Source organism: Geospiza fortis, unplaced genomic scaffold (genome assembly GCF_000277835.1).
Source record: "Geospiza fortis unplaced genomic scaffold, GeoFor_1.0 scaffold391, whole genome shotgun sequence".
In the NCBI taxonomy this organism is placed as follows: Eukaryota; Metazoa; Chordata; class Aves; order Passeriformes; family Thraupidae; genus Geospiza; species Geospiza fortis.
Window position 1 is genome coordinate 142,639 of NW_005054472.1, and position 13,208 is coordinate 155,846.

Genomic DNA, 13,208 nt, shown 5'->3' on the forward strand with positions numbered 1-13,208 from the left:
CCCGGCCAGCAGCAGCAGCAGCACCACAGGGACGCCTTCGGTGGCTTTGGTGGCTTTGGGGACACCTCCTTGAGCGCCGGCCCGTCCAGGAGATCCCCCTGCGTGGCCGCCTCCTCTGTCACAAACAGCGTGGCCAGCACACAGCCGAGGAAGATGAGGGCCAGCAGGGTGAAGAGGCAGCTCTGCTGGCTGCCCAGGTAGGGCGCCAGGAAGGCCCAGTCGATGGCGGGCAGCAGGTATCCAATGCAGCCCCCCAGGCTGACCATGAAGGCGTACATGGAGAAGGCCTGGCGGCAGTTGTCCGGCTCCTGGAAGAGGTCAGAGAGCAGGGCCTCCAGAGGGGTGAAGGACACCTGCCCACAGAAATCCAGCAGGCCGATGCCCACGATGAGGAAGGCGATCTCCAGGGGCCGGGGGTTGAGGGCACACAGGCTGGCCAGGCTGCTGGCGTGGGGGATGACAAAAAGGCTGAGCAGCACGCCCAGGCACAGGGCCCAGATGAAAGGTCTCCTGCGGCCGTAGCTGCTGTGCCAGTGGTCGCTGGCTGAGCCGATGAGAGGCACAAAAAGCAGCCCAAGCACGGGGCCTATCCCTGGGAAAGAGACACGGGGTGTTACAGGGACACAGCTGCTCTGTGTGCACTCCTAAAAGGGGTGTTTTGTCGGTTTGGGAGGTTGCAGTGGGTCACAGCCCCTCTGCCTGCCCTCCAGACTGCAAGGTTCAACAAAAAAACCAGAAACATCCTTCCCTGTAGCCATTATATTTTCTGAAAAAGCCTTTCCTTAGGATTTTTTTCTCCTGAGAAGCTGAGAGGCCTCAGGAACAAAATGTAAACAATGGTTATCTGCTGCTGTGGAATGCAACAGGTGGATCTGTGATTTGCCATTAATTAGAAACAACTACATTGGCCATTAATTAGAAACAACCGCATGAGACCAATCACGGATCTACCTGTTGCATTCTGTGATTGGCCATTAATTAGAAACAAACTGCATGAGACCGATAATTAGAAACAACTGCATAAGACCAATCACAGATGCACCTGTTGCGTTCCACTGTGGCAGCCCACAGCAGCAAATAACCGTTGCTTACATTTTGTTCCTCAGGCCTCAGCTTTTCAGGAGGAAAAATCCTAAGGAAAGGATTTTTCAGAAAACATCATGGCTACACTTCCCTCTGTCCCCAACCTCAAAATATCCTTTCCTCTCCACCAGTCCTTAACCCCCAAACCATCCCTCCCTCAGAGAGGCAACAAAATCTCCCTCAGAGAGGTGACAAAAGCTGCCTACCCAAAACCATGGTCATGAACTTCTCCTCCACGCCCACCTCCAGCAGCAGCGGCGGCACGTAGGTGATGCCAGCGGCCAGGCACACCTCCAGCCCGAAGGTGAGCGAGTTGACCAGCAGCAGCTGGGTCCTGCGGCTCTGCAAGGACATGCTGTCCCCAGCCCGGCCCCTCAGTGCCCCAGGGCTGTGTCCTGCCAGCTGCAGAGCTCCCAGGGATGCCCCCCGGGCAAGGATTGGAGCTTCCCGTGCCGGGCTGCTGGGGAGATGCTGCTTCCCATTTTATCAACGGCGAAGGAACCGTCTCTTCCTCTTCCTCTTCTGGTGAGGGATCCACTGCAGGCTGCCCCTCCTGCTCACAGGCTGGGGTCTGTGGGGAGAGAGTTAAACACACCCCAGGTTTATCTCCAAGGGTTTGTGGGGTAAAACCATGGATGTGTCACTGCTGAAAGGGACAGTCCCCATCCCAACAGGCTGGGGAGGGCCCAGGGGAGGTGGAAGGATGAAACCTCCATCCCTGCCAGGTTTGTCCCCAAGGGTTTGTGGGGATGTGTCACCACTGAAAAGGGCAGTCCCCATCCCAGCAGGGTGAGGAGGGACTGGGAGAGGTGGAAGGATGAAAGCTCCATCCCTGGCAGGTTTGTCCCCAAGGGTTTGTGAGACAGGTGAGACAGAGTCTGGGAAAAACCCAATCCTGCCCTGGAGGATCGATGACCTCTCTGTCCTGTCTGGGCACCTCGTGCAGATGGCAGAGACATAAAGGATTTGGGGTCTCCTCTCACAGGGAAATCACTCAAGAGCCCTCCAGGGATCAGGGAGTGCCTGCAGCCACACAGGGTCATCCCCAGAGGCCACCACAGCCCTGCCTGGTGACCAGGACACCCCTGTGCTGCTCCCAGGCTCCCATCTCCAAATCCACGGCTTTATTTTAAAAAAACCCAAATCATCTCCAAACCCACGGCTCTCTGATTTGTTTTTAAAGCTTCCAAACCTAATTTTTGCTGCCCTTTCCCTGCAGAGAAGCAGCAGATCAGCTCCCAGAGGCTGCCTCACCTGGCAGCCAGGTAGGGGGGCGGGTCCAGGGCAGGAACAAAGCTTTGCTGGACAAAGGAGACGCTGAAGCCAGGGCAAAAAAACCAACTCCAAATCCCATCCCTGCCTGGTGACCAGGACACCTCTGTGCTGCTCCCAGGCTCTGGGGGAGCTGATTTCACCCAAATCCCATCCCCAGCCCCAGGATGGGGCACAGAGAACATTCAGTGCCTCCGTGGAGTTTCACAAACAAACCTGACCCACTTTAGCCTCATCTAAGAGCAAACGGCAATTATCTTACTCATTAGACTGAGTCATTTATTTGCCCTGTAACTGCTCCCTTCTCTCCAGAGGGGAGAGGCCACGGGATGGGGACAGGGACAGAAACCCCCCAAGCTCCCCAGCACCCAGCCCAGCAAAATTTGCTAAAAACACCTCGGGGAGGTGAGGTCAGTGCTCCCCGAGCCCTCCAAAACCACACAGGTGTGCGCAGGCAGGTACACCAGGGAGAGTTCTGTCACTTTTCTCTCTCTCCTTGTGTCAGGGGAGGCTGGCAGGGTGGGGTGAGGCTCAGCCATCACTCCATCACTCTCTCTCTGTGGAGAAATGCCAATCCTGAGCTCAGGCTGCCAGTGCCACTCAATAAATAACAATTATTGTCCTCTGGGGACCGTTCACTCCCCTCAACTGTCACAGAGATCCCTCCTTTCAACACTGAAACGCCTTGCCCGAGGTCAAACAGCAAACAGAGGGGGAATGGTTTTGTTTTAATCACCAGAAGCAGCTTCAAAGGCAGCCCGGGCAGGGCTGAGCATCCCTCCAGCCCACCTTGCTCAGATGTGGCTCCACACAGGATGTGTCAGGGGGGAGCCCAGCTGCAGCCCAGCCCCACGATGAGGAATTTCAGCTCCAGCAGCTCCCAGAGTCACAAGGAAAAATGAACCGAGGCACTCAGACCTAAAGGGGGATGTGATGCCCACTGCCTGCTGTGCTCTGGTGTGGAGAGCTCGGACAGGGGGAGTTATCCCAAAAGAAACCCCAAACATCAAGTGAGAGATGCCTCACACCGATTAAAAATTGGGGTTTTTTTCCCTTTTGCTGCTGTGACAGAGCTCTGGGGAGGCAGCAGGGATCTGTCCACCTGCCCGAGAGTTCCAGTGTGGAGGCAGAGCTGGATTTCTTATCTGCAGGTAGGAACAGAGCTCTCCTCCCCCTCCACACCCTTCGAGGAGAAAACAAATCCCTGAAGCAACAATCACCAACAGCCAGAGATGAGAAATCCCAACTGCAGCACGTGATGAACTTCATCCCAACACCATTCATCCCTCTTTTAATTTTTTTTTTTTAATTTTCCACAGAATAGAGACAGGGAAATGTGCTGGGTGGGGAAATCACCTGAATTGCTGATTTGGGAGGACAGGGGCTGGGAAAAGGAGATTTGGGGGGCTCAGGGAACCAGGACTCACCTGCAGGTGGTTGATTTGGGAGGACAGGGGCTGGGAAAAGGAGATTTGGGAGGTTTGGGAGGCCCGGGGAGCCAGGACTCACCTAACAGGGACTGGGAAAAGGAGATTTGGGGGGCTCAGGGAACCAGGACTCACCTGCAGGGGGTTGATTTGGGAGGACAGGGGCTGGGAAAAGGAGATTTGGGAAGCTCAGGGAGATTTGGGATGCTCAGGGAGATTTGGGGGGCTCAGGGAGATTTGGGGGGCTCAGGGAGCCAGGACTCACCTGCAGGTGGTTGATTTGGGAGGACAGGGGCTGGGAAAAGGAGATTTGGGAGGTTTGGGAGGCCCGGGGAGCCAGGACTCACCTGCAGGTGCTCCCTGCAGCCCAGCCCAGGCTCTGAGCAGAAGCTGCTGCAGTGCTGGCAGGGCAGCAGAGGTGGAACCCAGCACAGGTTTGGTTCCAGGGCCCTCCCTCTGCGCTGATAACAGCACTGTTATTGTCACCGTGCCACTCCTGTGCCCCAGCCCCTCGCTGAGGCTGAGCAAACACTGCTGGCAACCCCTCAAAGGTGCTGCCCTGAGGAAACCCCAGCTCTGGGCTCGCACCTGAATTTTGCCATTAAAAAAAAAAAAATAAAACAACACCTGAAATTCACATGTATCACCCTCCTTTGCTGATCTGCTGGTGTTTCAGCAGCGATTTAGGACGTGGGGTTGGTATTTTGTTTTTAAAGGCAGCAAGATGTCCCTGCAGCTTTGCTGGCCCTGCAGTGACAGCCCCAGCAGCAGCAAGACAAAACACCCTCTCCTCAAACCCCCAATCCAACCTTTCCCAGGGGAATTTGTGGACTTTGCAGCTGGAAGGAGTCAGGAAAATCCATCCCCAGCTGGGACACCCTGGTGGAACAGCAGCATTGCCCATCCCAGAGGGGATCTGGGGACCTTCCCCAGCCCCATGGGGACAGCTGGTGCAGTGGCAGTGGCACTTCTCGCCCTCCAGCCTCATTTCCCCAAATCCCCACAGCAGGAACAGGGTTTGTCCTTTCCTCCTCAAGGAGCACCTTGAGCAGTTCCCAAAAAGGGATTTTTTTGAGGTTTCCTGCACTTGGGAGCAGAAGGGAGCCACATGTGGGGCTGTCCCACAGCTGCTCGCAGAGCTGGCGTGCCTTGGGACAGACATCAGCTGCTGCTGCTCCTCTTCCCTCCCCTGGGACAGACAAACATCTCAAACCCAGGGTTTCTTCTAAAAAACCCCAAACATCTCCAAAGCCATGGCTTTCTTCTGAAAAACCCAAACCATCTCCAAAGCCATGGCTTTCTTTAAAAAACCCAAACCATCTCCAGACCCACAGCTCTCTTTTAAAAAATCCAAACATCTCCAAAGCCATGGCTCTCTGGTTTGCTTTTAAAAAACCCAAATAATCTCCAAAGCCATGGCTTTCTTCAAAAAACCCAAACCATCTCAAACTCATAGTTTTCTTTCAAAAAACCCAAACATCTCCAAAGCCATGGCTCTCTTTTAAAAACCCAAACCATCTCAAACCCACAGTTTTCTTTCAAAAAATCCAAACATCTCCAAACCTATGGCTCTCTTTTAAAAAACCCAAACCATCTCAAAGCCATGTTTCTCTTTTTAAAAACCCCAAAATCTCCAAACCCATGGCTCTCTGGTGTGCTTTTAAAGCTTCCAAACCCATTTTCCCCTGCCCTTTCCCTGCAGAGATCAGCAGATCAGCTGCCTCACCTGGCAGCCAGGTAGGAGGGCGGGTCCAGGGCAGGAGCAAAGCTTTGCTGGACAAAGGCAGACGAGAAGATGAAGCCAGGGAAGATTTTCGGAAAAAAAACCAACCCCAAACACCTGGAAAAGGTGGATGTGCTGGGCATTGATGGACACACACAAAAGAAACCTTTCCTCTGCCTAAATCTTCCCAACACAGGGAAATTACATCTCAGCAGAGCTTAGAGTGAAGAGTGATTTTAAAAATAAAATGTGGGTGTACTTACCTGGCAGAGAAAAACTCATTTATTCCTGGGAGAATCCATGTCCTGCTACTCCATAATCTCTGCTACTGGTGCAGAGGGACCAAGGGATGATGCTGGATGTGGCTTTGTAGGCTTTGATGTGCAGTGGTTGTGCAGCCCAACAAACAGCAGCGACCAGGCAGCAGGGAATTTGGTTCAGGGTGAGGATGCTGAGGCACTGGAACAGGTTTCCCAGAGAAAATGTGGCTGCTCCATTCCTGCAAGTGTCCAAGCCCAGTTTGCAGCAGCCAGGGATAGTGGAAGGTGTCCCTGCATGTGAACAAAATGAGATTTAAGATCCCTCCCAACCCCCAAACCATTTGATAATTTTGTTATTGTTGAAGATTGCAATGCAAGATGTTTTCAATTACCATCTGTATGCCAAGTGGGCAGTTTGCCTTATCTCTCTCTTTGAGTGACCACATTCACACCTCCCTCAGAAGGGGACACCTGCTGATAACAGCTATTGGATGTCCCTGCATGGCTGATAAGAACTACAGCATCCCATTGGGAGATGTGAGCCCAGAGGGAGGAGCCAAGCATTCCTACCCGGATAGAATCTGGAGATTCTGGAGCACCAGCACGGCTTCTGCACTGGATTGCCCAGAGGAACAGCAGCTGCCTCTTCCCCTGGATCTCCAGAGGCAGAGACTGCACTCTTCTCCAGGATCCCTGCTCCAGCAGAACCACCCCTGACACTGCAGGAGGGCTGAGCCACAATTCCAATGGGACTGCTGCCAGCACCCTGACCCACAGGGTGTCAGCTTGGGTTCTGACTCTGGCAGTGTTGGTTTGGTTACTGCATTATTTATTTTATAATTTTTTTCCCTTTCCCTATTAAAGAACTGTTGTTTCCTGCTCCCACATTTTTGCCTAAGAGCCCCTTAATTTAAAATTTACAGCAATTCAGAGGGGTGGGGAGGGTTCACATTCTCCATTTCAGGGGAGCCTCCTGCCTTCCTTAGCAGACTCCTGTCTTTCCAAACCAAGACCATTATTAATTATTTCTGCCCTGTCCGGGCTGCTTTATTCCCATAGGAAAGGAAATCCCTTGGCTGAGGTGGGACTGCTCCAGCCCAGGTGATTCACTCCTCACCCTCCCTGCCCAGGTTTGGCACCCAGAGACAGGGGCAGGCAAACAGCTCCCACTCACAACCCCACCATTCCATTTCCAACCTCCTGAGGGGCTCTTTATGAATTCCCTGAAGCCCTTTGGAAGAAAGGGTGGCAGAGAGCTCCAGGGGGAGAGAGCTCAGGAGCAGCCAGGGCCTTTCACAGCTATCAGTGTCCATTCAGTGCTGCTGAATGGGAAATGCACCATGGAGAATAGCTCTGGCAGGCTCCTGGCATGGAATGGAACACTCACCTGACCTCTCCTGACCCCGTCCCCGGCCCTCCTCCCCTCCCAAATCTCCTTGACCCCATTCACAGCTCGGGGAGGGGATGGATTCGGGCTCTGGGAATTAACCCCGCGTTTCCTTTGAGCCCCGGGGCTCCATTCTTGGGGACAGAGCAGCAGCAGCAGCCTGGAAATCCCCTCCAGAGCAGGGTTTGGGATTCCCTCCCTCGTCTCCCAGGGCAGGGCCCGGCAGCCAGGATCCCTCAGGCCACGGGGGTCACAAAGGGCCATTCCTGGTGGCAGCTCCAGCCTCCCCAGGGACACCCCTGGATTTGGGGGACGGCTCCACTCTCCCGCCTCACTGGAACCTCTGCACCCCCACACAAGGGGATCCTGCTGCTTCCAGGGCTAAAACCCTGAGCCCTTTAGGGCACAGAGGGTTCCCTGGCACAGGCACACAGCTGAGGGCATCTCCCTTTGGGAATGCACAGCCCAGGGGGAATGCTGGCAGGCTGGAGGGAGCTCTGTCCTGCCCTTCACCCTCAGATCTCACACTTCAAGGATGTCCTAAGCTCATCCCAGAGCCTCTGTGCCTGCACCCTCCTGTGGCACAGGAACTGCTCCTGCCAGGAGCCTTCCTCCCAGCAAAGAGCAGCCAGCTCCAGCCAGGCCTCATCCTCCTCCTCATCCTCCTCCTCCTCCTCCTTCAAACAGAGCCCTCTGAGCCTGAGGGGGTCACTGGCTCAGCAGAGGCCAGGCTGGCACTGCTGGAGCTCTCTGGGGCACAGACACGAGCCCAGGGCCACAGCAGGTCTGTGCCAGGGCCAGCAGCTCCCTGCTCCTGGCTGGGCTTTGCCCTTGGGCTGCATCCATGCCAGGGGCAGGGGCAGGAGATGGGCACAGCTGGAACTGGGAACAGCTGGAATGGGAACAGCTGGAGATGAGCACAGCTGGAACTGGGAATAATGGAGGTGGGAACAGCTGGAACTGGGAACAGCTTGAACTGGGCATAACTGGAGTGGGAACAACTGGAGTGGGAACAACTGGAGCTGGGAACAACTGGAGCTGGGCACTGTTGGAGCTGGGCACTGCTGGAGATGGGCACAGCTGGAGATGGGCACTGCTGGAGATGGGCACAGCTGGAACTGAGCTGAACTGGAAATGAGAACAGCTGGAGCTGGGCACCCCGAGTCCTGCAGCCAGCAGGGCCAGGGCTGCTGGGATGAGCCTCAGCCTCACCTCATCCTCAGCCTCACCTCATCCTCAGCCTCACCTCATGAGGAGCTCCCCAAAGCTGAGTTCAGGTCAGGGCTGCTGGGCTGAAAAGCTTCAGTAAAGCCCAGCTCAGCTGCAAAGGGATCTCCAGCCTGGGCTGGGATTTGTGCTGGTGCACAGCAGGGTCTGGCAGCATTGTACCCACTCAGGACTGGCATCTCCTCACCAAATCCATCAAGCAAAACCTCCCAGGCTCCTCGGCACCCCCAAAATCAGCAGCATTTCAGCTCTGAGAGGCTCAGCCCTCGTGGTCACGCTCCCCTGCGCCGGCGTCAGGGCTGCTGCAGCAGCTCCAGCCCTCAGACAAGCTTGGCTGACTGCACAGCAGAGCCCCAGCTTTGTTGTGCTGCTGCACGACCCCAGCTCTTGCTTTTATTCATGAGAGGAGCCCCCGTTCCGGAGCAGGAGGGGAAATGAGATGATCTCCGCTTCTGCTTTTCACTCATTTCTGCCGCTTAAAGACTGTGCCCATCACCCCTGGCACTTGATCCAAACCAACCTCTCCCCCCACAGGCCTTTCTTCTCTGCTTATTATTATTTTTTTTCTTTTTTTTTTTTCAAGAAGAAGAATCAAAATGTAAATTAAACTGGAAAGGGGGAAAAAACCAGCCCCCTCCAGGTGCCCCCTTCTCCTCAGAGTGGGGACGGGCACAGATTATATCCAGCACCACATGACCAGGGCCTGTATTTATGTGTCAGAGTGTGAAACCCACCCTGCTGAGCTGCCTTTTCTCTGCCTGGGGCTGGGGGCTTCTGCTCTGCGTCTCCTCCAGCAGCCCCACAAAGGGGATTAAGGAGAGCCCCTCAGCCCTGCAGAGTAATCCATCAAATTATCCCTTGTTGGCGTTGCTGTCCTCTTCAGGGGAAAGAAAAAAAAAAAAAGAAGAAGAAAAAAGCCCTCCAAAAGCTTTTAAAAGCACTGAAATTACACTTGAGCCTGAAACACTCCACCCAGCTGCTGGAGCCCCCAGCACAATGGGCTGGTTGTGAAGGGGATCCCGGCAAGTGAGGAGCAAGGAAAAAGAGATGGACACTTAAAAAGGGCAGCGGCCTCCCCAGGGCTGCAACCCCAACAGGTGCCTCAGACCTCCCCTTCCCCAGAGCCCGCAGCTAAATATGAAATTTTTCATCTAAATATTTTAAACTGGGAGCTGCTCTGAGATCTCCTGGTGCCCCCAGCCATCTGCAGCTGATCCAGCCCTGCAAGGCTGGCTGGGCACACCAGCAGCCACTGAGAGGGAATTTGGGGTGCTGGGATGGGTTTGCTGAGCCCTGATGGCCCCGTGGATGCAGCCTCAGAAGAGGTGAGCCCCCAGCAAACTGGGGCTGGGATCACAAACTGGGATCACAAACTGGGATCACAAACTCAGATCCCAAATAGGGATCACAGAGTGCTTACCCCAACAAACTGGAGCTGGGATCACAAACTGGGATCACCCCAACAGAATGGAGCTGGGAATCACAAACAGGGATCACAATCAAGGATCACAAACCGGGATCACAAACAGGGATCGCCCAGTGCTTCTTATCCCAACAAACTGGAGGTGGGAATCACAAACAGGGATCACAAACTCAGATCCCAAATAGGGGTCACAGAGTGCTTACCCCAACAAGCTGGAGCTGGGATCACAAACAGGGATCACAAACAGGGATCACAGAGTGCTTACCCCAACAAACTGGAACGGGGAATCACAAACTCAAGTCACAAACTCAGATCCCAAATAGGGGTCACAAGAGTGCTTACCCCAACAAGCTGGAGCTGGGATCACAAACAGGGATCAGAAACTGGGATCAGAAACTGGGATCAAAAACAGGGATCACAAACTGGGGTCACAAACTGGGGTCACCCCAACAAACTGCAACTGGGATTAACAGGGGTCACCAAGTGCCTACCCCAACAAACTGGAGCTGGGATCACAAAGTGGGATCACAAACAGGGGTCACAGAGTGCTTACCCCAACAAGCTAGGCCAAGAGAAGAGCAGGGCTGGTGGCACTCAGAGCACCCCCGTGGCCCCAGGGGCCAGCTCAGCACCGAGCACCCCGACACAAAACCCCTGAGTTAAAAAACCACCAGTGCTGAGTGAGACAGAAGCATTTCCCCATCTGCCACGGGGAGCAGCCAGCAGCCCTCCGTGCTCTGCTCTTGTGAGCCCTCCTGTCTGCTCACATGGCTGGGAAAATGGGAAGTGAAACTGGAACGTGGTGTTTGCAGCCGGAGCAGAAGTGCTGTGTGAGGGGACAGCTGACCCCTCTGCAGGCAGCTCTGGCTCCAGACAGCTCCAGGAGCTCTGCCACATCACTTCTGGCTTTATCTGGAAAATGACAGTCACAGGGCCAGCCAGAGCAGTCTCAGGAGTGGCTTTGGGGTGGGAAGGACAGTCCTGGTGTCTGAGCAAAACCCAGGGGGCTTTCGAGCAAAAACTGTCAGGGGAAGGACAGTTCTGGTGTCAGAGCAAAGCACACGAGGCTGCAAATCCAAGCCCTGAGCAGCTCAGGAGCAAATGGGGGAGTTTCAGGAGGGATGAGGGGTGTCCCTGACCCCAAACTGTGCCCACACAGGGGGTCAGACAAATTTCACCCCAGCAGGAGCCACCAGCACCCAAAACTGAACTCCAGCCATCCCATCCTGCTTTTGCCAGGAGCTTTTTTCCTCAGGAAAAAAAAAGGGAATAACCCAAACTCCACACATGCTCCAGACACACACCTCCAGGAGCCACCAGCACCCAAAACTGAACTCCAAAACTGAACTCCAGCCATCCCATCCTGCTTTTGCCAGGAGCTTTTTTCCTCAGGAAAAAAAAAGGGAATAACCCAAACTCCACACATGCTCCAGGCACACATTTCCAGGGGCAACCAGCACCCAAAACTGAACTCCAACATCCCTGCTTTGAACTGAGTTTTTTCCTCAGGAAAAAGAACAATCCAAACTCCACACATGCTCCAGGCACACATTTCCAGGAGCCACCAGCACCCAAAACTGAACATCGCAGTTTCATGCACCCGAACTCTCTCCATCCCATCCTGCTTTGGCCAGGAGCTTTTTAACTGAGGAGAAAAAAGGGAACAACCCAAACTCCACACATCTTCCAGAACCCCTCTGGCTGCAAATTTTGGGAGCCTGACCTCGTGCTCCTCCTCAAAAGAGGCACTTGGAGCCCAGGACACACAACCAGGGCCCTTACAGGCTGCTCAGGCCATCTCCCCAGGGCAGTTTTGTGCCCCACAGCCCCAGTTATTTGTGTCCCTGCTAACAGATCCCTCAGGCGGCCCTCTGACCTCCCCTGGCAGGTTGGGGGGGTTTCTCCCTCTCTGTTTTCTGTCTGTAAAATGAGGTCGTGGCTTTGAGGCAGACAAAAGAGCCTTTGCAGGGTGAGGAACAGCCCCAGGACAGCTGGGAGAGCAGGGCCCTGAGCACCCCCCCGGTGCCCCTGGCATGGCAATGGGCACAGGGAACGAAGCAAAACTCTCTAAATATTTCAAACTGGGAGTCGCTGTGAGATTTCCTTGTCCCCTCACTCATTTTCACCCTCCCAGTCACCCCTCTGGCCATGGAGAGGAGTTTTTATGCCAATGTCACATCAGAGGGGGAGGTGTGCAGGCAATAATGGGAATTTTCTGGGCTGTTTTAAGGGCAAAATCCACATCTCAGAGCTGTAAAAAAAAAAGCAGTTTCACGTGCCTGGCTCTGCCCAGGCCCTGCCTCCTGCCTGCAGCACATCATCAACCCCTGGGGGTTAATGAGGGGCCTCAGATCACTGGGAGACTTTTCCTTATCGTGACAGAGCAGCCACCAGGGCCTGGGCCTGAAAACGGCAGATTCCACAATTTTTTTTTTTTTTTGGCCTGATAATTGCAAAGATAAGGGGCAATCAGATTTTTATTTCCTGAGGCAGATAAGTTTCACTGGAAGGGCTTGATGGAGAACTTAAGAAGCTTTTGGCTTTCTCCCTTCTCACTATCAGTTTAATGTGCTACGGACTCACAACATGCAGGGGTTTGACATTCACCAGAATAAACAGAGCAGTGAGGAATATCTGGAAGGGAAATTTTCCACTTTAAAAAGAAAAAAAAAACCCAAACCAAAACCAAATCTAAAAATAAAAATAAAAATAAAAAAAGCAAGGCTCGAAGCTGCCATTTCTCCAGGAGGTGGATGGAGTGAGGCATTTTTACCACCCCCTCACTCCCCACCCAAACAGGAGCCTCACTTGTATTTTGAGGCCTGGAAAGAACATCAGCCCTAAATAAATTATTAGCTTTTTTTACTAATTAGGCATGGGGTTCAAGTTCAAAGCTGCCTGGATTTTGCAGAGCTGCTGAGGGGTTCTGTGGCACAGGGCACGAGGGGGACAGGCAGGAAGGAGCTCCGAGAGCTGAAATTTCTCCCTGTTTGCTGTTAAAAACAGGAATGGAAGTTTGTGCAGCGAGCACTGAGCAGGAACAGGATTTTCTCTCCGTGCCAGGCTGCCTCTTGCCATTGTTTGCTGGGGTAAAGTTCAGAGAGCCACAAATGAGGCCCGGAGATCTCTGATATTCCTGCAGAGCGCCCTGGGCGCACGGCCAGGGCACCTGGGGCTGGCACCCAGCACCTTCCTGGGCCACGCTGGCTGTGCCAGCACAGGGACAGCCCAAAGGCTCCGCTCTGGGAAATGGGCTTGGGCAGAGCCCTTAGGGCCTGACAGAAGGCACACACAGAGTGAATCTGTGTGCAAACGGCAGGGAATAGAATCTGCAGCATGGTGCGGCTAAAGCTGACAGGCCGAGAAATGCTTATGGGGTTTTGTGGTTAGGAAATAGTTAATTTCT

The 13,208-nt window shown here is 54.0% G+C and overlaps 1 protein-coding gene across 1 annotated transcript in view; it reads right to left on the reverse strand.

Annotated features, from left to right (window-relative positions):
- The window catches only part of SLC45A3 (solute carrier family 45 member 3), a 27,892-nt gene that overhangs the window by 7,961 nt on the left and 6,723 nt on the right, over positions 1–13,208 (reverse strand). Inside the window, 4 exon segments of the mRNA XM_031062888.1 lie at positions 1–3; positions 6–592; positions 1,290–1,654; positions 5,769–6,056. The exon segment at positions 1–3 is cut by the window's left edge and continues 223 nt beyond it. Of these exon segments, the coding sequence (XP_030918748.1) occupies positions 1–3; positions 6–592; positions 1,290–1,437 (738 nt within the window). The 5' untranslated portion in view covers positions 1,438–1,654; positions 5,769–6,056.